The sequence below is a fragment of the Podarcis gaigeae genome, assembly GCF_964106915.1.
Source record: "Podarcis gaigeae genome assembly, chromosome: 11".
Classification (NCBI taxonomy): domain Eukaryota; kingdom Metazoa; phylum Chordata; class Lepidosauria; order Squamata; family Lacertidae; genus Podarcis; species Podarcis gaigeae.
The window spans coordinates 34,903,977-34,927,491 of NC_139687.1; the positions used below are offsets into that span (position 1 = coordinate 34,903,977).

At 39.4% G+C, this 23,515-nt stretch overlaps 1 protein-coding gene across 2 annotated transcripts in view; it reads left to right on the plus strand.

Annotated features, from left to right (window-relative positions):
• Nucleotides 1-23,515, plus strand: part of FCHO2 (FCH and mu domain containing endocytic adaptor 2) — a 63,895-nt gene that overhangs the window by 27,892 nt on the left and 12,488 nt on the right. Inside the window, exons 9-19 of one of the 2 annotated variants that reach the window (XM_083703196.1) lie at nt 6,652-6,696; nt 7,787-7,856; nt 8,703-8,727; nt 12,538-12,592; nt 13,220-13,398; nt 15,359-15,370; nt 16,245-16,269; nt 18,665-18,707; nt 20,222-20,316; nt 21,387-21,490; nt 21,592-21,721. In XM_083703196.1, coding sequence (XP_083559322.1) covers nt 6,652-6,696; nt 7,787-7,856; nt 8,703-8,727; nt 12,538-12,592; nt 13,220-13,398; nt 15,359-15,370; nt 16,245-16,269; nt 18,665-18,707; nt 20,222-20,316; nt 21,387-21,490; nt 21,592-21,721 — 783 coding nt within the window. Of the gene's footprint in view, nt 1-6,651; nt 6,697-7,786; nt 7,857-8,702; nt 8,728-12,537; nt 12,593-13,219; nt 13,424-15,358; nt 15,371-16,244; nt 16,270-18,664; nt 18,708-20,221; nt 20,317-21,386; nt 21,491-21,591; nt 21,722-23,515 lie in introns of both variants that reach the window. The other variant, XM_083703197.1, reaches the window with a different exon arrangement.

Below are 23,515 nucleotides of genomic sequence, written 5' to 3' on the forward strand. Positions count from 1 at the left end.
GAGGTTCCCCTTCTGCCGTCGCTCCTCCTCCCTCCCCACGGAAGGGGACGCAGCCTCCTGTGACGCAGTGCGTGGCCCCGCCTCTTCCGTACCGGGACAGCGCGTGTTCGTTGGCCACTGCTTTCTCCTCACCACGGAAAGTCCTTCCAAGTGTGGTGCTCATCCGCATGCCTACTGCTGCCATCATGGGAGCCAGATCCGGCCTCCATTGTGGCTTCGCTCAGCTCACGGATGCCATGAAGAGCCTGCCGCAGCGAGGTTGCGCGCGGCTTCGGCCAGGGCTCCAAAGAGCTGGGCATCCCCACAGGTGAGGGCCAAACTCTATCGGAGGCCAAACTCTATAGTTTAACAGCAAAAGTTGGGGGTCATCTTATACGCCCAGTCGCCTAATACGCCAGAACATACGGTACCAGAACAGGTTACTTCTGGGTTTCAGCGCTTGTGCAGAAGCGCTAAATTGCACTTTGCGCTTGCGCAGAAGTGCGATCCATGCATGCGCAGACGCAGCACTGCAGGTTGCGAACACTGCGGGTTGCGAACGTGCCTCCCGCACGGATCACGTTTGCAGCCCAAACATCCACTGTACTAAGATACAGCTTGGACTTCAACAGGATGAACCCTTAGATTGTTTGCTTGGAGGAATAGAAAGTAGAAAACATACACAAGATTTGTATATTTTGAGTCTTAATCTTCTGGGTAACAATGGCATAATGTCATATACTAAAACATCCAGTACATTTGTGGGTTTTAAAAGACATGCAGTACAGTTAAGGCCCAAGTTATACAGAACCATTATTTTCATTCTGCATTGTGTGAGTGGACTTCTACTCATTCCACTGGCTTTTAACTTCCTCTTGCCCTCCCTTCACTTAAAAAACCTGCTCCAGAAGGTCCTCCAATGTTAAAGCAGATTTTGAGGGTGCGCAAGGGACTGCAAAGAGTAATGTGAATTCCCATTGTGTGGATGGAATTACATTACATATGCATATGGACAACTTTGGATACAACCCATAATACTCAAAATTATCCTGAACCTCATTGTTTCATTTTCTTGTTCATATATTCTTAGAATAACAAGATCTAATGCATCTTGTTTTCTTCGCTGATCACAGACAAGACAGAGCTCCAGCACTAGTTCTTTATTTCATGGGGAAATTGATCTGGATCCACTCTGGTTAAAGTTAGTTGTGTGATGAAAGTCCGTAATTGGATTTACATTAGTCATGATTGAACTGTTCTGTTGCAATGTGATTGGGTCATGACTAGCTGAGTTGTAATCTAGGTATGATCATAGTGGTGTATGGTCAAATAATCTGATACATGGTCTTCCCCTTTAACATAGCATCTTGGTGAATTTTTGTTAGGACATTAATTAATAAGCATAAAACTAACCTTTCACAGCAGGTTAAAATCCTACAAAGATATGTCTAGGTCTGACCTGTCATACTTTGTAGCTCACAAAAATGTTTTGAGATTTATCTTTATTGTGTTTCCTTTTTTGTTCTTGGTTTCTTAATTTTCATTTTAGTACCATGAATTAATATCATGGATATTGTTTGAGTGTGCTGATTGCATTGTGATCACTGACTCTCTGTAACCCAGGGAATATAACTTGGCATTGTGTTAAATGATTAAAATTCATTTTCACTGGACTTGTCTTGATAGAACCTTTCAGGTGTAAAGAATATGAAATGGAATTTTGTGAATTTGACATGTATTTACCTTCAGTGACACAGGTACTACTGGCCTATTGTTGTTCTAAAGGGGAAACCCCTAAGTAATTGAACTGCTTTGATTCTTTAGTATCTCTGCAGTTAAGGCCAGTTGCCAATCATAGTAAATATTTGTAAACAATATGTATTGCATTTCTTTTCACATGCTAGATTTTTTGATTAACATCTTTAGTGACTTTGTTTTGTTGTAATGATGTGGAAGAGATAAAAATGCATCTTGTCTTTCCAAGTCTAAATATAGCCACAGTTATCTAGAGAGTGGTTTGGTTTTTATTTATCAGTCAGAAAAAGCTACTGTTGGAGAATATTATTGACTGACAGTTTATATATCTCTCATTTTCAATTTGAAAATTTGTTGGTGCTAAATATGAAATGGCATCAGATGTTAGCAAGGAAAAGATTGCTTGTGTGTTTGTACATACAAAATTGACCTTTGTGATCCAGCTTAACATCTAAGTACTAAGAGCAACCATTTGTTTTGACAGCAGAATTAATTGAGGCTAAAACAGTCGAAATTCCACTTGTATCAAGCTGTTCATTAGGAATTGCTCTCTGGCTTTAGTGCTGTCAGAAAAATAACCTGTTCTGCTATGATTAAATAGCAGAATGATGGTCGGTCCACTGCATTTGAGAAAGAGGTTGAATAAACTTTCTACTGCGGAAACAATTCAGAAGTGACACGCTGCAAGGGGGGTCAGAATGTGCATTGATATCCAGCTGAGCTGTCAACTGGCACTGAGCCAGACACGCAAAGCTTTGCCATTTTGAAGCAGCATGTGAGGCATATGCAGTTTTTTAAAAAATTGTCCTCCTTTCATGCATGATTTAATGCCAGAGGGGAAAAACCCTTTTGTTTTCATCTAAAACCAAGCATATTGTCTGCAGTTATATTTGCAACTACAAGTAGCTTTTTAAACTTATGTCACTTTTATATAGAGGCTACTTTTTATTATTCAATGTAACATTTTAGCAATATGTAAAAACCAGTTTGTTGAAGTATTAGTTGGATAGCATTCCTTTATGCTCCACAAAATATGTTCCTAAGATACTCTCTTTTTTGTTTTAATTTCCATTGTAAAGCTACTAAAATATTTTGAGAATGCATGTGTACTGTTTATCTCTTATAAAGCAAGAATTTTCAACACACATCCTTTTTTCCTCCTTTCCTATTTAAATAGCCAGCATACAGTATTTTCCACTTCATTCATCTTTTCCCTTTTTTAAAGAGTTCCTTCAGACCCATGAGTGTGTAGCTGCTGTCTTCATCAAGCTTGGCTTATCCATTTCTGCAGAATACACACTAGTTGACCGATCATGACACTTTTCTCTAACTGGTTGACAAAGCATTTAACTGTTTTCAAGGCCATTAGTGCCACTTCACAGATTAATTAGGTGGCAGGTGACACTGTGACATGACTGGGGTTTTTTGGTTTTTGTTTTACTGTCTCATTAATCTCTCTTGAGAGATGAAGTGCATCACTGGTAACTATTTGTCTAGCATGCAAAAGATCAAAATAGAATTGGATGTAATACTATATTTACTACTATTACTTCATCAATGTAGTTTCCAGTTCAGCTGAATTTGTCAAAGTGGTGTCAGCTATGTTTGTTTATCCTTCTTAAATAATTGTGTTAACAGCACAATATCAGACTCCTGATACTATATGCCTTATATGGTAATGGAAGATATGATTTGCATTTATATGTATATTTCTTATAACATAATACCATATGTTTAAGATCATGTAACTTCTGGCTTCCTGTGGATCAGTATAACTAAATCAGTGGCAGGAAGCCTCTTTTAGGCCGCTGTTGTGGACTGGCTGGATTCAGAGGAGTGGGTGGGGGCACCAGTTGGAGAACCCCCAAGGAAGTAAGGCTTAGAGCAGCTTTTCTCAACCTGTGGGTCCCCAGATGTTGGACCACAACTCCCATCACTCCTAGCTAGCAAGGCCAGAGCTCAGGGATGATGGGAGTTGTAGTCCAACAACATCTGGGGACCCACTGGTTGAGAACTGCTGGGTTAGAGCCAGGGGACTGGTGGTGGGATGACAGTGAGTGGTCAGAGGGAGAAGAGGGAGCAGACTGCGAGGAGGAGGTGTCAGATGCTGAAGAGGAAACAGGGTTTAGTGAGCAGGAAGATGCCCAGCTCCAACTGTCCATTCCATCTGTAGCTATGGTAGACTAATGCTTGGAGGCAGTGATGAATTAGATGAGGGTTAATAAACTATTATTTAATCCCAGTAAGATAGAGGTACTATGGATAAGCAGTTATGAAGTCTAGGAATTGAGGAGGTGGAGTATTTAGGATAGGGTAGCACCCACCCACCCCCAGTGTAGCAGGTACATAGCTTGTATGTATTTGAGCCATAGCTATCATTAGAGGCACAGGTGACCTCTGTAGCAAAGGACTGCATACAGTATACAGTGAACGCTCGGGTTGTGAACGTGATCCATGTGGGAAGCACGTTCACAACCCGCAGCGCTGCGTGTGTGCACATGCGGGTTGTGATTCGGCGTTCCAGTATTTCCAGGTTCAGCGTGGTGCACAACCCGAAATCGCGCAACCCGAAGCGTCTGTAACCCGAGGTAACCAGCTCTAGTTCATTCAACAGCTACAACCTTTCCTGGACCGAGATAGCTTGCTATCAGTAACCTATGTTGTAGTGACCTTGCAATTGGATTATTGCTATGAGCTCTACATGAAACTGCCCTTGAAAATGGTCCAGAAATTGCAATTAATGCAGAATGCAGCTGCCAGGTTGTTAACTGCAATATCCAGATGGAATCACGTAACACCTATCCTAAAAGCTCTGCACTGGCTGCCTGAATGCTGCCAGGATCAATTCAGGGTGTTAGTGATGGTTTAAAAAGCCCTATGTGTCTTGGGGCCCAATTATCTGGAGGAGCGCTTCATCTAATACCAGCTAATTCATTTCTTGAGATTGGTGCGCTCTGTGTCTTTGTGTATACTCTTTTCCCAGTCTCTGCCAGGATTCAAGTGAGGCAATACACATAGAAGTGCTGCCTCTGTGGTTGGATTGTAATTCTGGAATGATGTCTCCTTAGTTGTAATATATTTGTACTTTAATTGATCTCCTACATTTTTTAGTGTATATATGTTATTAGTGCTGTTTTGTTTTATTCTGTTCATACGTTTGTACATCACTGTGGGTTGTTTCCGAGGGTGGCGGTTTGTAAATAAATACATAATTTATTGATTAAGTTTACTTTGTGTGTGGATCTCAACTTAGAAATCATTTTGGTAGGGGTGTAAGTCTGTAGGTACTTGTGCTTTAAAAGCTGTCCCATTAAAGGCTGGATAAGTGGTCTACAAGAACTCTATCTAAAAACTACCTGCAATCCTGTCTAACAAACAAACAAACAAACAAACAAACAAACAAACAAACAAACAAACAGGTTCATGTGTGGTATATCTATATAATTCTGCCAAATGCAATATGTGTATAGTAAGACATTTTTGTCTTATAATACTCATTGATAGGTTTTATGATCTTTCTGAATTCAAAATCTAGTGAAGTCCAGGAGCTGCTCATTGGTTAAAGCAGTTAAGACAAAAATCAAGAGAAAGGTGTATACAACTGGGTTTTATTCCAGAGTAAAAATACATATGCTGCACATTGTATTCAGTAATATTTGCATGCGTCTTAACATCTTTATGTTACAAAGAGGCATCATTTCAGTTCTTTCATAATCACTGTTCACACATTTATTTGAAAGAGAAGCAGCTAAAACTAACATGCATGCACAGTCCAGGCATTATGTGTAGCACAAGCATTTTATATCCTGAAGGCATTTCTCCCCTTAAATCTCATTGAGATACCTATTGCATAGAAGTACCGGTAGATTTGGTTGTCTTTTGAATGGCCTAAACTGTGTTATTTTATCCTTAAACTGTGAAGGGGTTACAAAATGTAACTTCCTGAGTTTAGATACAAAACTTTCTTATTTACAGTTTGTAAAATTGCTCAACTGCACTTTAATTTTCAGAATAGTCTAAAAAGTTTCTGTTAGTATTACAAAAAACATCGATATAGTCTCTACTTGTGCAGTAACAAGTAGCCTCTTTTTGTAGTTAAAACACTGTCCTAGTTCTTGGTATGAAAAAAAGAATGCCACTTAAAATCAAATTATCAAAAAACAATTTTGGAATGCACTTCATAATAAACCTTGACCATTTGGTCTGATGGCTGGGACCGAGGGGAGTTAAAGTCCAGCAGCTACAGATTCAAGAAGATGAAATCACATTAGGGGTTTGACTGGTCTCAGTAGGCAGCCAAAATTTGTGCTTCTCATTAATCCTATTCTTAGGAGAAAATAGATTCTCATTCATCATGGTGAAAAAGCCTCTGTCATGTGAAAAGTAGTGATCATTGTCACTGTTTTTTCACTGTTGCCAAAGCTTAGTGCAGTCTTAGGGATGAGACTCTGCCCTTCTCCAGCCTTGGGAGAAGGGTGGGGGTTCTTTCCAACCTTAGGCTAAAGGCTCCTCCAGACTGGTGGTGTTTTTGCAGATGTCTTCTGCAACATATAATTGACACAATAACAGTGCATCAGTGCTGTATGATTTTTTAAATTGCATTTTATTGGTTTTTTTCTTCTAATGTATGTATTTTATTATATTAGTCTGACCCCCACCCCCCAAAAACCTTTAAAATTGCCAGGAAACAGCAATTGAAATGAACTGTGCTAGATGCTGCATATTTTAAAATTGCATTTCAATTGCCTCTTTCATTTCTCATACATTATTATTTTAGTCCATGGACTTGTTTGGAACCCACTGATCAAACAAATTGATTTAGTAAATACTGCCGCCCTAGTCTTGATGCATAATGTTTCTCCATAAATTAAAACAAGAAACAGCATTAGAATAACATTGATTTTCCATCATTTAAAGGACTTATTGAATTTGAAGAGTGTAATACAGCCAGTGCAGTTGAAGGTGAGTTTTTCTTGTATTGTTTATCATTCAAAATGTACGTCTTACATCATTTCTAGTGAACATTGGGGAAAGGGTTAAAAAAAAATAAGGCTGAAAAGTAAGAAGTGAAGTCGTTTGCTCTAATTAAGATGAAATGAAGTTAATATATTTCTGATATAACAGGAAATGATCAGCAGCCTTATGTTTTGTCTCAATTAAGAGTCAGAACTTGCTCAGTGTGGTCCCATCACAGATGCTAGAGAGAAGTTGGCTAACTTTCAGTATCCTATTAGTGAGGGAGTGGCAAATTTCACTCACATGCATGCATGTGAGTGAAATTCATATACATGTGAGTGACATTCATATATATGTCGTCATATATGAATGTCCCTGTATCTAAAGCATGCCATTTCCAAGTATCCCATAGATCTTCTGTTCAATACTGTGGTGTTGCTTCTTGGTGCCCAAACCACTTATTAGCACCTTAGTGGAAACTAAGCCAGGGTGTCTTGGATGCTTTCTGTTGATCTAATGGCAGAGCTAAAGATTGGGGTTGATGGTTTGAAGTAGTTCCATTCTTTTTGTGAGAAAAAATTCTGAAAAGATGGCTTCACACGATGGAATTTGTCCTCTAGGATGCACCGGGTTTCATTTTTGTCCTCCATACTTTGGAAACCTCTATAAAACAAAGGGGAGAAAACGTATGACATATTGGAATAATATACCAATAACATTTAAGCTGGTTCTGATGAAAAGGGATAGTACTAAGTTCTGGAAGCATTGAACAGATACTTTGAGTGATAAACTACTTGAGGATGACAAGACTAAAACTCAATCCAGGCAGGACAAGATGTGGGTATTGGTAGTTCTCTTATGTGCAACATAAAATGATACATAATATCTTCATGTTATTTACCGCAATAGTGTATCTCATTCTGGATATGCCTGAGTCAAGTATCATTTTCTGTACATAAGGGTGCAAGGATTACTCTGCATACAGATCATTTCCATATTTACAAACTCGAGCTGCTTGCTGGAGATTCACATACCTATTCTGTTAACTAATATTTAATTTTAATTTCCATCTAACAACACATTGTCTGCTTTGCAGGGATAAAGCCTAGAAAAAGAAAGCATTTTGGGTTACCAATTAGTAGAAAGGGAAAAGATGCAGAATCTGTGTAAGTATGTTTCAAACTTGTTAGTAAATTGTTTAATGTTTGGTTTGTGTTTTTTTAAAAAAAGCATAAATATTTCTATCTTTTTAAATTTTATTATTAATGCTGTAAGAGATAATGCTCCAATAAATTCCTATATAGCCCTCCCCCCAAAAAAACCTTCCCCAATTTTTAAGTATGGGGGTCACAGTTTGGGAATCTTTATGGATTCTAGGTAGCAACTGTGGCTAGGAGTGCTTTTCCCTAAGTCAGGTTAGGGCACAAGCTGCATCAAATTTTTGGAGGATCATGGCTATTTCTTAGGGTTGGATTACTATCACCCGTTACTGTAGCACCCTGAATTATCATCAGCAAGACTTCTGACTGGAGCCAGGATTTTGAGGATGGGACTCCTTTGTTATGGTAGTTTCACAGGCTGTGCATCCCACCATTTTCTGAGGTGTGATCAGTGGCAGCTCTTGTCAAGACCTTTGCCCCTGTGTCTACTTCCCCCAGGAAATCCTCCTGGCCACTTCCCTAATTTTCCATAGGCAGCTAAATACATTGTTATTCTAGCATCCCAGAATTTATGTGTAGTTATATATGTGTGCTTTTATTAATGTTAGCTGCTGCTGCTGTTGTTATTTTTGTTGCCTTGGGCATTTTTTTTACCTGAAAAGTGATATATGGAAATGGAAAATGGAAAAGTGATATATGAATCCTGAAAAATTAAATAATTGTCTATAGCCTGATTTTAAAGGTGTTCTAAAGCAGCTATGTATCTGGTGAGATGTTAACTAGAAAACCAAAAGAGTTTTTGGTAAATAAAAGCCATAGCTATTATAACAATTCACTATTTTTTTTAAACAGGGAATGTCCAGATGCTGATTCAGTTGTAAGTATTCTTATACTGATTAAAGTTATTCAATAAAGTTGTTGTTGTTGTTAATTGAATTTATATACCGCGCTATACCCGAGGGTCTTGGCGGTTCACAGTCTCTTTAGTTTCAAACAAGTTATGTATAGTGTGTTCCTTTCATCATTTGTATTTCTAGTTCCTCTTGGCCATATTATCAGTGTTTAATTTGAGATGACAGAAAGGTGGAACTCCCTGTGGCTGAAATGAAAGAATGGATTTCCAGAATAATCTGAAAATTTTCCTGTAGAAATGGCAGCTATCAACCCATGTATTAGGCCTCCAATATTCTAGAAAATTCATGGGTTTGGTTTCTTTTGTTTAAACAATTTTGTGAAATGAGACTGTCTCATAATAAAAAGCACAAAATAAACAGATATAAAATGTATATCTGTCAAATAAACTTTTTCTCTTGTAAACCCACTCTGAAGTTGCTTTTTTCTGAACTGTTGCAAGAAGCCCTAGCAGATCAAGTTTGTGTGTGATTTTATGTTGCTCAAACTGATACGTTTATTCCAGGAATTAGGCCATTCACAGAGTGAAACATTAGTCGGGTTGACTTACAATGTTTACTCTTTGACTTGTTTGTTTTGTTGCTCATTGTTTAATAATTAATGAAACAAATCCAAGTGTAAATGTGTCTGGCATATTCCTTTCAAGCTATACCAAGCGTGATCGCTCACTCTCCCCTTCCCCAGAAGAATAACTCAGTTTCATAGTTTTCAAAACATAAATTTTATTTCCTTTCTGTAGCATTTTCAAAGTGTTACACATATACTCAGTCTCTTTTAATGCCAGTTTTACTAAGAGGCAACATTCTTCAAACTTCACTTTATAACAAAAGTTATGCAAATATAACAAATATGTGAAAAGCACTAAGTAGAGTATTTCCCACCATCAATTTTCTGTCATCAAATAGATGTCCCCAAATTGAAAATGTTTTCGGTATTGTTTGAACTGGCTGGCATAACTCATTTTAAATATCTTCAAAATGTATCCATGTGTTTTTAAAAATGTAGCATTGAACTTGTAGTTGATAGTGACTTTCTTGTGTAGAAGCAGAAGGAAACAAAAAGCTGGTCTTAAAATATTGATCACTGCTCTAATGCACTTGAATCCAATGCCTTTAGCCAAGGCAATTTAAATGCCTTAGTAGAGATGGTATAATAGTGATTGTGTTGCTACCAGTGTAGCCTATTGTGGTGTTCACCTGGTCCTTTGAAACATAGATCCCAATATATAATGAAATAGATCAGGGGTGGGGACTTCCTTGACTCTGGGAACCAGATCCTTATCAGGATCAGTCTTAGAGGCCAAATTTGACAGGTGGGCAGGGTGTATTGCTCTTAGGAGGCTGGGGAATGTGTTAAGAACCCCCTAGGCTACCACTGGATAGGCAAGTAAAGGTTTTAGGTCACATTGAAGAGGACTTACCAAGGCAGATATTTGTAAGCTGAAATATAATTTATAATTATTATTTTGTAGTTACTATTCTTTAGCTAAATAGCAATATTTCATAAGTATGAATATAGCAACAGTAGAGCACTGTAAACCAGCTGCTCCATATCTATGCTTCTGGACCACCACCTTTTCCACATTTTACGCTCGCATAAAAAGCCAGCTTGCCTGCTGCTGCTTTGGTATTGCATCCTTGTTCACAAGCTATCCAGAGTCTTTGTTTAACGGTCTTTGTTGCATTTAGCTATGATAGGTAACGCAATAGCTTTCCAACTTTAACGATATAACTTCAGAAGTTCTTTGGTTGTATGAGAATGTACACATGGCCTCTAGCTATTTGTATTTGTTCGGTTTACTTTGTTGTCAAGTCTCGTTAGGACATTTAACATGGTTAGCTTGAGGTCAAGCATAACAAAAGCTTCGTGATTCTAAACAACTAGTGCTAAGGTATTGAACCGTGTGATGCCACTCTTTTTAAACCATGTTGCTTTATAAAAGCAAAATGTGCAAGTTCTTGAAAGAGAAACTGTCTAAAGAATCTGGATGAATATTTTCTGATGCATTTTTCTGGTTTCTATTATGAAATTGGTATTTGTTGAGAAATTTGTAATCCTAAGAGAGAGAACTTGTTTTGCAATGTATAAAAAGTGTAAAATTGCTAATCTTCAGGGAAAGGACATAAGCATAATTAATGGGTCTATAATAAAGCTGTCATGTGATTGCCTTACCCATTAAGCATTCTGTGTAAACTAATGTCAGTTGGCATAGCTCTGTCTGTTCTTGACCAAAAATTACTATTACGATGCAGTAGAAGAAACTGCTTTTCACATTGAGGTTCTACAAGCAGTAGATGCAAGAGTGATTCTTGCTTCTGCTTTTCTGGGATAATGTGAAGTAGGTATAACTTGCATCCACATTTTGTTGCTTCTCTGAATCAGAATCAGAATCCGATTGCTTCTCTGAACCTGCCAATGCACCCAGAGTTTATTACATCTGTAAAATTTCAGGGCATTGTGATGGTGCATTGGCATTTTCATTATGAGAGCCTCACATCCAGGGGGTCGGCAACCTGCAGCCCATGTGCCACAAGTGGTCCATGGGGGTCATTTAAACGGCCCATGAGCTGCCCCCAACCGAGCCGCCCACTCAGCGAGCCGCCCTGTGCTGCACTAAACTGGCGCAGCACAGAGCAGGGACTCACTTCCATGGCACTGGAAATCGCGTGTGCAGAAGCTGAAAATTGCATCTGCATAGACGCAGGCACCGGAAATCACGCGATCCAGCCCACAGAGCGATCTCCGCAGGCGTGAACAGGCTCAGGTCCATCTGTACATACTCAAACCTAAATTGAGAGGCTTTGGGGGTTACAGGTTATCTTACTCTGTATTACTCTATATTAGCTTAATTCTATATTAGCTTAATTTCACCCATTCTAAACCCTAAATGAAGTTTTTAAAATGTATTTAAAATTTCCTTCAGAAGGTTGAATAGCATGCATAAAAATAGTAAAGCAGTGTAAAATAGCAAATACTATATTACGTCTAAAAGGGGTCAGGGCTTCCTGAATGTCAAGATGAAAGAAAAGTAATTGAAAATGCCATTTGTGCTGCTATCATGTGCACTTCCCCCCCCCCCCTCTATCATGTGCACTTAATTGGGAATGAATCCCATAGAGAAGCCATCTGTTCCTGGTGCACACCTTGATATAGCATTGCTGTTAAGAGCAACATATGAAAATGCCATAACTGTTCTTGGTAGGTTGTAACAAACCAGTGCTGGTCTTGCAACAGAGTTGTAGGTTTCTGGCAGCTGGCAGTAGTTTATACCAGGTACAATATTGGAACAATAATCAAAGGCTGCAATGTAGTCTGTCAAGGTTATGAAAGCAGGAATAATAGGTCATAAATTCTTTCTGGAGTATGTAATTCCTATGCTTGATTGGTCAGCTATCTCTTGTTTTAAGTGTTATAAGGGGGAAATAGCTTCACTAATGTGGTATATTGTGTCTAGTTCAGTGGACAGTGTTTTGGACATAGATTTCAAGAGTATCTTTTTTCTCCAGACTCTCTAGCTAGGTTTATCTCCCAATTTTGATTCGCCAATTGTACAAAATGAACTGTGAATGTTATAAGACTTGTAAAGTACCAAATTATGAGTGCTGTAACCTGATTCCTCTGAACTCGTGGCTTGAAGTTCTGATGACATAAGCACTGCTGCTTTCATAAACAGGTTTAAAGATAATCAACACTACATTATGCTTGCTTTGACATCTATTGGAAAAAATATTTTGATAGTGATGGTCATCTAATAAGTTACCTGCTTTCTTTCCAGAACATTCCAGATGTTGATGATGAAGGTTATAGCATTAAACCAGAAGCTAGTCAGAATATCCTTTTATTGTAATGCTTAATTATTAACCTAGAGCATGAGCCTGCTGGATCCATGTCAAAGGCCAGTCTAGTCCAGCATTTTGTTCATGTAGTAGCTAACCAGATGCCTAAGAGATGCTTCAGATCACAAGCAAGAGAATGCTTGATAGCATTCTCTTGCTTGTGATCTGAAGCAACTGCTACTCAAGGCACCCTGCTGCTTGATACTGCAGCCATTGTGACTAGTGGCCACTGATAACCTTATCTTCCATAAATTTATCTAATCTCCTGTTAAATCCATCCCAGTTTCCTGTGTATTCCACCATTATTGAATAACCCTGCTTTTTCCACAATCTGCATGTTATCTTGTTTTCTAAACTAGAAAGCCACAAATATTGTAACCTTTCCTCATAGGGAAGTTGCTCCAGCCTCTGCATAATTTTGGTTGCCTTGGCTGTGTACAATCTCTTCACAAAGCTTTATGAATATGTAAAGGACTAATATCAGTGATTTTTGTGGGTCTTAAAAACCCTGTTTAGCAACTTATTAACTTGCAGTTGTTCTGTGTTTGTGTGTATGCATAGAGCAGTGCTATTAGTCATTATGTGATTAACTTCATGACGTTCACCTTAACTGCAAATAACATACCAAAGAGAACCACTTCTATTCTTCAAGTGATTCTGACTCTGAAGATGATGAACCAAGGAAGTTCCATGTGGAAATTAAGCCTGTACAGGCAAATAGTAGTTCTCATTATACAATGCCTTCACTGGATGAATTAAAAGAATCAATAGGGAACATCACACTTTCACCAGCTATATCTGTAAGTAAACTGAGCACAATATTTAGTATATCAGGCACAGTCGGTAAATAGTACTTTAAAACTAACCATTTTAGCACAAATGTAGAATATCTCAATTGCCTATTTTTAATAAGTTATGGATTTCAAATGATAAAAGGATGAATTTTGGAATGTGGTATACCAGGTCTTTGGAGCAAGAGTAGAGACACTGCCTGTGTATATATGGAGTTAAGGGAGTACATATGAGGTTAACATAGAGCCACTTTTTTATTAGCAAGAGCCTCATTATTCAGAAACAAACACCGCAGCCCAGCTTTTGAAGCTATATTCTGAACATATTATGTTATATTCTAATTGTAATCATATATGCTGAAGTCAGATTTTTAGTTTAGAGAGAGTTCTTTGTGCGTGTTAGAATTACAATATTTTTGGCATGGTCCTACCCCATGCCAGTCAAGGCAGGCGAATACATTTTATTGGATTCCTATATTCCATCTTAACTGTCTTTAGAAAAGTGAGAAATGATCAGGTTCCATCCTACAGTGCAACCTGTCACATAACATTATTCGTAACTACAGTTTGCATTTTACATGGATAAATATGTCCCTGGCTGACTACAAATTTATCTTCCCCAGACTATATCTGCCTCGAGTGTATGAATCCAACAAACTATTTCATCTGTGCTTTGGCTTTTTCTGTACTGGAGTGTCTGCTGCTATTATGAGATGGAGTCTGTTTCTCAAAAGGCTAGGGAGAAGGGTTTAAAACAGTGTTTCTCTAACTTGGGTCCCCAGCTGTTGTTGGCCTACAATTCCCATCATCCCTAGGTAGCAGAACCAATGATCAGGGATGATGGAAGTTGTAGTCCCACAACTGTAGGGAACGAAATTTGAGAAACACTGGTTTAAAATAAAACATTTATATATAATCCAGTACACATCCATTTTAACTATTTGTGTGTCAAATCTGAGCTTTTTCTATTTTTTTGTGTTGTTTTCTTTGTGTAAAGGTCATTCTAGATCAGGGGTTGTCAACCTGTTCCCTACTGCCCACCAGTGGGCATTTCAGGATTCTAGGTGGGCGGTAGAGGGTTCTACAGCACAAGCTGATTCCTCCTTCCATTGAGCACTGGTGGGCAGTAAGGAAATTTTACCATCAAGAAAGATGCATTAGTGGGCAGTAGGTATAAAAAAGTTGACTACCCCTGTTCTAGATCAACGGTTGGGCTCTAATACCCATCAGCATGGCTACTGGTTGGGTGATGGGACTTGTAGTCCAACATCATCAGAGGGCCATAAGTTAGCACACACACCCAGCTCTAGATAAAGATGGATACAAATATACAACTAGTGATTCAGTATTTTGGTATTTGAGATCTCCAATAAACAGTTGGTACCATTCAGACCAGGGATAGGGGTGGCGCTGTGGGTAAAACCTCAGCACCTAGGACTTGCCGATCGCATGGTTGGCGGTTCGAATCCCTGCGGCGGGGTGAGCTCCCGTCGTTCGGTCCCAGCTCCTGCCCACCTAGCAGTTCGAAAGCACCCTTAAGCGCAAGTAGATAAATAGGTACCGCTTTATAGCGGGAAGGTAAATGGCGTTTCCGTGTGCTGCTCTGGTGCCGGTTCGCCGGAGCAGCGTCGTCACGCTTGCCACGTGACCCGGAAGTGTGCGGACAGCACTGGCTCCCGGCCTCTAGAGTGAGATGAGCGCACAACCCTAGAGTCTGTCAAGACTGGCCCGTACGGGCAGGGGTACCTTTACCTTTTTTTACCATTCAGACCACACCATCAGGATTCTTGCCTTTTTCTTTAAAATGTTAAAATTATATTTTACAGTTAGGCTTTTTTATTACATTAACGTTATGGCTTGATGCTTCAAGATTTAAAGTTGTGGGGAGGGGAATACAGTAGTACATTTAACTTGCACCAAATCGTATGTAATTATGTTTTCCCTATTTTATTTTGTATGCTGACATCAGAGACATAGTCCTGTAAGTATTAAATTATATTTACCATAGTTTACTTCTAATTAAAACTTAGCCGTGTGGGCTGGTGATTGTTTTGAGTGTGTGCATACATGTGTTTCATGGTGGTGAACTTCAAGCTTGCTTTTTTGCTACACTTCTAAGACACTTTGAAGCGTTAGAGGCAATTGGCCCCTGACCTTATACTGTGTGAGGTCAGGGGCAAGGGGACAAGTGGCTGCCTCTTGTGGAGCAGTGTGGTCCCCATGACAATCATCTGAATTGGGGCACTATGTCAATTTCATATGAGCAGCTTTTTAAAAAACAAAAACAAAAAAACTGCATTTTGCTTCCTTAGCTGCTATTGATCAGTAATTTACTTTCATATCAGCCCAGCACAGATTTCTCAGGGTGGCTTCACAATTTGACGCTTAAGCAGAAGCCATTTGAAGCTGCTCCCACATGGCTACTAATGTGCACACAGGTTATTTCAAGAAAATGCAGAGTAGCAGCTGCTTGGCTTTAAAAACACCTGCCAACAGTATTCAGCCTTGGTCATGAAGAAAAAAAGGAAGAGGACCAACTTAAGTGGCATAAAGTATTGGCTTGCAATAGAAAGCAGTCATCACATTGCAGCAGTTTTAGGCAATCTGCATGGAATGGGATGGCCATATTGTGAAAAGCCACCATCGGTTAATTTTACCACAGATTGCAAACTTAATCTCCAGAAGATCTACCCAATATTTCACTACCTGTCTCTACCAGTTACTTTGCCTGTTAGAGGTACTAAGCCTAATAGCTAGTGGTGGCTTTGAAATTTATCTCCAACTGCCAACTCTTTAGTTTAGGAAGAAAATATTTGTTCACTAAGCATTGTTCATTTTTGTTATTTTTCATCTAGGCACAAATGAACCGGAATTCATCCAGTAAGTGTGTGTGAACAGCTGACCATCATCTGGTTTTTCTTATGTTTATATTGGACTTTAACTTCCTGTTCATGAAATCATGCCTGTATAAATTGTTTCTTGTAAATGAAAAGTTGTATGTGGTGGAATATCAGGGAGTCCTAAATCAAGGTTTGTTTTTTTTCTGTTGCCATGTTAATGACTTTAATGACAATTCACTCCCCTGCCCTCACCCACAGAATGCAAAAGTCTGCCTACATTTGGTAATTGTCCAAAACAGATATATATGTCCATAATAAAATTGATTAATAAAATGACTGTGTGATATTAGATGGTTTTAATGGAACTCTTAAAGAATCCGACAGTAGAACCACACATTAAAGCTTAGTGCTTGCATCCTGGCTTTAGGGTCAGGCTTTAGGTTGCAGTCCAACTCCCCTTGGTGCCAGGCTTGTGGAGAAAATGGATTTGGTGGAGATATTCCTTCAGGCACCCCTGCCAGCCTCCACCCACAGAGTAACTGCTGGCATGGAGCTCTTCATTCCATTTGCTGGATGGACAGAAGTACTGTGGGATCCCCTGGGGCAGTACCTCACAGCTCCCAAACAAGGGTGTTCCAAGGTGGGGCTGGCCCATGCTGGGATCTGCTGGATCCTTAGCCTCACTGATGTCACTTGATGGCATCTGACCCAATATAGGCTTAGTTGCTGCTCTTACTCCACCATGCCCCGCTGCTGCTCAACCAGGATTTGGATTGTCCTGTAAGCTATTTCTAATAGCACTTCCAACTTTCAAAAAGGAATAATATATTTGTCCTGTTAAACTTTTCTAAAACCTTATAGGATATGGTGACAGTTTGTACATGCTGTTAAAAGAACTAGCCTTCACTGGAGCAATGTATATAAAATATGTGACAAAGCTCTTCTCCTGTGTGCTGGTGGTGCTCAAAGAAGACTTATCTAGCTTGGCCCTAAAAGGAAAAACATTAGAGAGTTGTGCTCTCCCAGCTTTTTGATTTTGGAGCGGGGCATTCAGAATCAGGACTGAAGCCTGAGGAACTACAGGTTAACCCCCCCATGCTATTTTCAGCTGCTATTTCCCTGTTAGGGCAATCATACAAGTACACTAGTTCCTTAATGGGGTGAGTAGGAGCTAGGGAAGGACACGGGTGGCGCTGTGGTCTAAATCACAGAGCCTAGGGCTTACCGATCAGAAGGTCGGCAGTTTGAATCCCCGCAATGGGGTGAGCTCCCGTTGTTTGGTCCCTGCTCCTGCCAATCTAGCAGTTCAAAAGCACGTCAAAGTGCAAATAGATAAATAGGTTCCACTCCGGCGGGAAGGTAAACAGCGTTTCTGTGCACTGCTCTGGTTCGCCAGAAGCGGCTTAGTCAAGCAGGCCACATGACCCAGAAGCTGTACGCCGGCTCCCTCGGCCAATAAAGCGAGATGAGCGCCGCAACCCCAGAGTCGTCCGCGACTGGACCTAATGGTCAGGGGTCCCTTTACCTTTAGGAGCTAGGGAACCTTTGCAGTTGGCAGGGTGCTACATGACAGACTGATCTACATGTTCCCATATAGAAGTGACTTCCATATAGGAATTTGTCAGGTATTAGTTACTTGAATACTAAAAGTTACTTTGTCAGCACTGTGTACATATGTGCTTAATTGTAAAAACATGTCTCTTTCTAGATTTGCTTAAGGGTTTAAATACCTATTAAATACTTAGTGATTTAATACAAGTTATTAACCTTTAACTGCAAAGACAGGCTTGTACCCCAAATTTTCTTATGAGCATGTTCAGAAATCAGGGTTTTCCCACAGGCCTGTTACCAATGCACCTCTGAAAATCTGTTTTTGAGAGCTGGAAGTCTCTTGAGAATAGTGCAGGGGGCTATAGATAGAGAGAAATTGTTGCAAAAATCAACCATCTTCTTACATTAGAAGAGCAAATTAGAATCCAAGCCATAGTTTGAGAAGGATATTGTAATGCCTGTGTTTTACAGTAAAACTATTTTGAGATCAGTATCTTGCAAAACTCACTTCCTATTTATTTTTCTATTCATATCCTGTTTTTTTTAAAAAAATTGGAGTCTTCAAAGAGGCTCTCAACATTTATAAAATGCATTGGAAACATTAAAAACTATACATCTTAAAAACTAACAAACTGATTCCGTTTAAGCAGGCATTTGATGTCCTTCCACACCCATGTCCTTCCTGGATTCCTTCTCACACAGCAATTTTTGTTATAAACACTTTTGGCAAAAGCAGAAGATTCATACTGTGATGCATTTCCACTTCATGTCAGTGTTTGAGTTGTTTTGTATTACATCTTTGCCATTTAAAACATTACTTTTATAAAGCTGGCTGATTTTGTTAATTAAATGTCATGGCTTTCAATTGTCATAATATCTTTTAGGTGAAGAATTAACAAAATCAAAGCTTTCTGCTTCATCTAATGAGTAAGTTTTACATTAGACATTTATTTTTATTTGAAGAGTCACTGAATATTAGGTTTGAAGGGCTTTCTCCCCGCCCCCCCAGATTCCTGTGTTCAGTGTTCAGTTCTGATGTGACAGTTTAGGTGTGGGCTGCTTGAGACTCCAAAAGATGAATTTCTGCATTTATTTATATATTTTTTCATCCTTCACTTTGGATGCTTACCTGACCCCCCTTTTAATTTGTGCTCATATCATGTGATACATTACAATGTACATAGCTTTGCATCTGAACATTTATATATGTTCTGCCAGAAGAATATAAATCACTTTCTTGCTGTCATAAGCCAAAGTATTTTTGTTATCCATAAGTAAAAAAAAAAAAAAAAAAAGTGCCTTAAAGTCAACCTAAATTCTACAAGGCCATATTGGAAAAAATAATAGCATCGTTGCAAACCAAGGCCAAAAAGAATCAATTAACTTGCTAGCCATGCATGATTCCATCCCCACCCTGAAGTGCTGCTCTTAGAAGCTGCCATTATATAGGAAGTCCTTCAGTGGAGTGCTAAACAGATTGCTTTGTCAGTGCAAGCTTTTCTGCTTGTCTGAGGGAATGAACTGCCCTCTCCTCCCCCCATGCGTTGTTTCAGGAGTTCCCCTGCCCCTCCTGAGTAAATTTGGGGGTACAGGGGACACGTAGTGGAAGCAGGGGAAAGCCCAATTGTACAAATGGAACTGGGGGGGGGGCAGTTAGTTGAATCTGGCCCATAGTTATTGTGTGTAAAATGTATTTTGTTCTATCTGAATCAGAAGGTTTTTTAAGTCAAATCAAAAAGACTTGTGACAGAATTTGATTCAGATGCTTACAGAAGGGGTTTCATTCCATCCGCCTTTTCCAAATAAAAAAATATGGTATAGCAAATTTCAATATGTCCTCATCACGTACCATGTTTTTCTTTACTTTAAAAAATAATAATTTAATAATTGTTTGGTCAGCAGTTGTTTGATCTTATTTTACAAACACACAAGTTCCCAAAGTGGTTTATGGCACATAAAATAGAAACATCAATAGCAAAAGTAACATTGGCATGTCAAACAATTGACAGTTTCAGGGACAATGTCTATGATAATTCAATAGACCATTAAAAAGTAACCCAGCAGCTCAAAGCAGCTGTAGGAGTGCACAGATGTAAAATTAGATTAAAGCTACAGTATTCACCCGACTAAGCTGGCAGTAAACCCCATTGAATTCAGTAGGGCTTATTTATGAGTAGAAATAGTTAGGATTGCATTATTAATTAGCCAAGTTCTCAAAAATGGCAATAATGTATTAAAAGTTATAAGAATTGTAATACTTTATATTGATTTAAAAAACCACTAGTATTCTCCCTTTCAACATTTGTAAGGGAATAGTTTCTGGTGTAAAATATTTAAGTATGCATTATTATTATTTTAATATGCATATGCAGCTTCAACTGTTAGTTCAGTTCTAAAAACATACCTGGTATGATTTATACTCATTTTATGATGACTTATAGGAAGGGGAATAATGACCTCCTGGCATGGGATCCACTCTTTAGGAATTCTGGTGATTCATCCTCCCTGACTTCAACAATGTCTTCATCTTCATCAGGTAGGTTTATTATTAACAGAGAAAATCCTGTGGAAGTGCCTCTTTTCCCATTGGAACACTTTAATGACAAGTGTGCAATGTAAATAGGATTTTCAAACGTAGTCACAGTAATGTCAACTTACATATGATTTCTAAAAAAGAAAATGCTGATAAAGAACATGCAGATCCCACTTACTGAACACAATTTGTTCCCTGGAAAATATTTGCATAACGAGTCCATGATTTCCATTGATTCCTAGGGGAACATTTCTAATCTGGGATTTTTCTGATCTCTCTTACCACTTTTTCAATGATTTTTTTTTAAATGATTGTAGCCAAACAGAGAAAAAATGATTTGTCCAATCTTTCCTCCCCTGATTTGTCCAATCTTCTTCTCTCCCTCCCTGCATGGTTTCTGCCTGAAAATGGTTCCAGCTCCCCACCCCTCAAGTACCAGTGATACACACCAGGTCACCCCATTCATTCATGATCAGATCATGGATCAGCCTGGTTTTATTACAGACAGTAATGAAGATGCTGCTTCTTGATTGAGTCTTGCTCTCCTGGCTTCAGCAAAAGGAACTCGAAGCCTCCGGAGCACAGCGGTTCCTCCTGCTGCGCTCCAGAGGCTTCAAGCGGCTATCCCTGAAGCCTGGAGAGCGAGAGGGGTCGGTGCGCACCGACCCCTCTCGCTCTCCAGGCTTCAGCGAAAGTAATGCAAAGCCAAGAAGCGCAGAGGGAGCGCTCCCTCTGCACTTTGGAGGCTTTGCGTTGCTATTGCTGAAGCCAAGGAGCCTGCATTCACTCCATAGGATGCACACACATTTCCCCTTAATTTTTGGAGGAGGGAAAGTGTGTCCTATAGAGCGAAAAATACGGTACTTTCTAGTGCTACTTTTTAGAGTTGTATTCATCCTATTGTTACCACTTGACCACCAATGTTGTGGTCAGTACTGTTGAACTGTTTAGTCCAGTAGTTTCTATGTTTAAATTAGTTTTCTATTCCAATAATTAGTGTACTAGAATATTTTATTGCTGTTCGTAAATGTAAATTTTATAGAAATATATTAATCTTTACTATTGCCTTCCAGCAAGACCAACTACCCCTCTTTCTGTGGGTACCTTAGTGCCTCCTCCAAGACCAGCTTCTAGACCAAAGTTGACTGCAGGGAAACTCAGTGGAATTAATGAAATTGTAAGAGCAATACAACTTGCCTTAAGTTATATTTATCTCTTAGTGTAGCTTTTCCTACTTAACTTTTGTATGTATTCATGCTTTTGCATTTTGTTTTCAAGCCAAGGCCATTCAGCCCTCCTTTGACCTCCAATTCCAGCCCACCTCCTTCAGCTCCTTTGGCGCGTGCAGAGAGTTCCTCCTCAATATCATCTTCTGCTTCATTAAGTGCAGCAAATACACCTACAGTTGGTAAGGAAGTCTATCAGTGATTCCCTGTGTAGTATCTAATTCTAAAACTTTTTTAGCCTTTGAAAAATGGATATAAAAGCTATTTATAAATCCTTTATATGAGATGTGAACATAGGCGCCGACTCCATGGGGCCTGAGGGGGCCCGAGCCCCCTCAAAAATTCGTTTGGGGGGGCTCTGCCCCCCCAATAATTTAAGAAAATTATTACCGTAAATTTCGCTCTATAACACGCAGATTTTTTCTCCTAAAAAGTAAGGGGAATGTCTGTGCGTGTAATTGAGCAAATGTGTGGTCCCTGGAGCTGACTCGCCGGAGCGCAGGGGCAAAAATCAGGCAAAAATAAGATCGGGCGGGCGGGCGGAGGGAAGGCGGAAGCTGCTGCTTTCCTGCATTCTGCCTCAGGGTCTCTCTGCCCACCTGCTTCTGTTGCTGCGTTTGCTCAAACTCAACAAAGAGCAGGGAATCCCCTGCCCTCTTGGCAAGCAGAGGGTTAAGGAAAGGATCGAGTCCTTCTTTCTAATTCTTTCCTAGTCACACTGCGTGCAGGCTCCAGCCCACCACCTCCTCCTCTCCGTGCTCTAGGGACTCGCAGGTGGGAGAGAGAGAGAGAGAGGGCTGGCTTGGGGGGGGGACTTTTGCCTTCCTTTCCTCCCCCCCACCCCGTTAAACTCCTCCCCTGCATTCTTAGCCAGCTGCTTCTCCGCACACCCCTCTTGTGCTTCTTGTCCCTTCTGTGTTTTTCCTTCCCTCCCCAATTAAAACGTGGTGACAAAGCACGGATCCACATGGATCCTCAGGATTTTTGCATTGGGTCACTCCAAATTCACCATCAGATCACATTACATGTCCATGGCTACAGTCTGTACCAAAAAAATCACGCACCCACTGTTGCCTGGGGCTGCAATGGTGCAAAAACGTGGTTACAAAGCATGGATCCACAGGATTTTTGCATTGGGTCACCCCAAATTCACCATCAGATCACATAGCATGTTCATGGCTACATCTTGCACCAAAAAAATCACGCACCCACTGTTGCCTAGGGTCACAGTGGTGCAAAAACGTGGTTACAAAGCACGGATCCACATGGATCCTCAGGATTTTTGCATTGGGTCACCCCAAATTCACCATCAGATCACATAGCATGTTCATGGCTACATCTTGCACCAAAAAAATCATGCACCCACTGTTGCCTAGGGTCACAGTGGTGCAAAAACGTGGTTACAAAGCACGGATCCACATGGATCCTCAGGATTTTTGCATTGGGCTACTCCAAACTCACTGTCAGATATTAAAAATCTTTATAAAATAGAGAATTAAATACATACAGAATGTTAAATTTTCAGTTTTGAAATATTAGTACTAGTTTAGTACTGTATTTCTATATTACTATACTACTGTATTAGTTATTTTCAAATACTTAAATATTTTTAGGGTATAAGACCCAATTAAAGCCCGTTATTTACATACAGTATTACAGTATTTACATACAGTATTAGGCATACTGTATTAACTTTATTAACTGTATTAAAGCATTAACTTTGAGATATTATTTTTATTTAATGAACCCTCAGCCTTATTCAAAGTAAGCTTAAATTAGCTATTTCACTTATTAATCAAAGTGCTATTACTGTGCGACAGCAATATTTTATGTTTTATTCTTTTAATGATAGTTTAGGATTTATTTAAATATCATTTCAGTCTTTTCAGAGCTATATATTCACTGCTCTGTAATCGTCTATAAGCATAATTGTTACTGTAAATTAAATTAGCTTTTTACGAAAATACCGTGCGTGT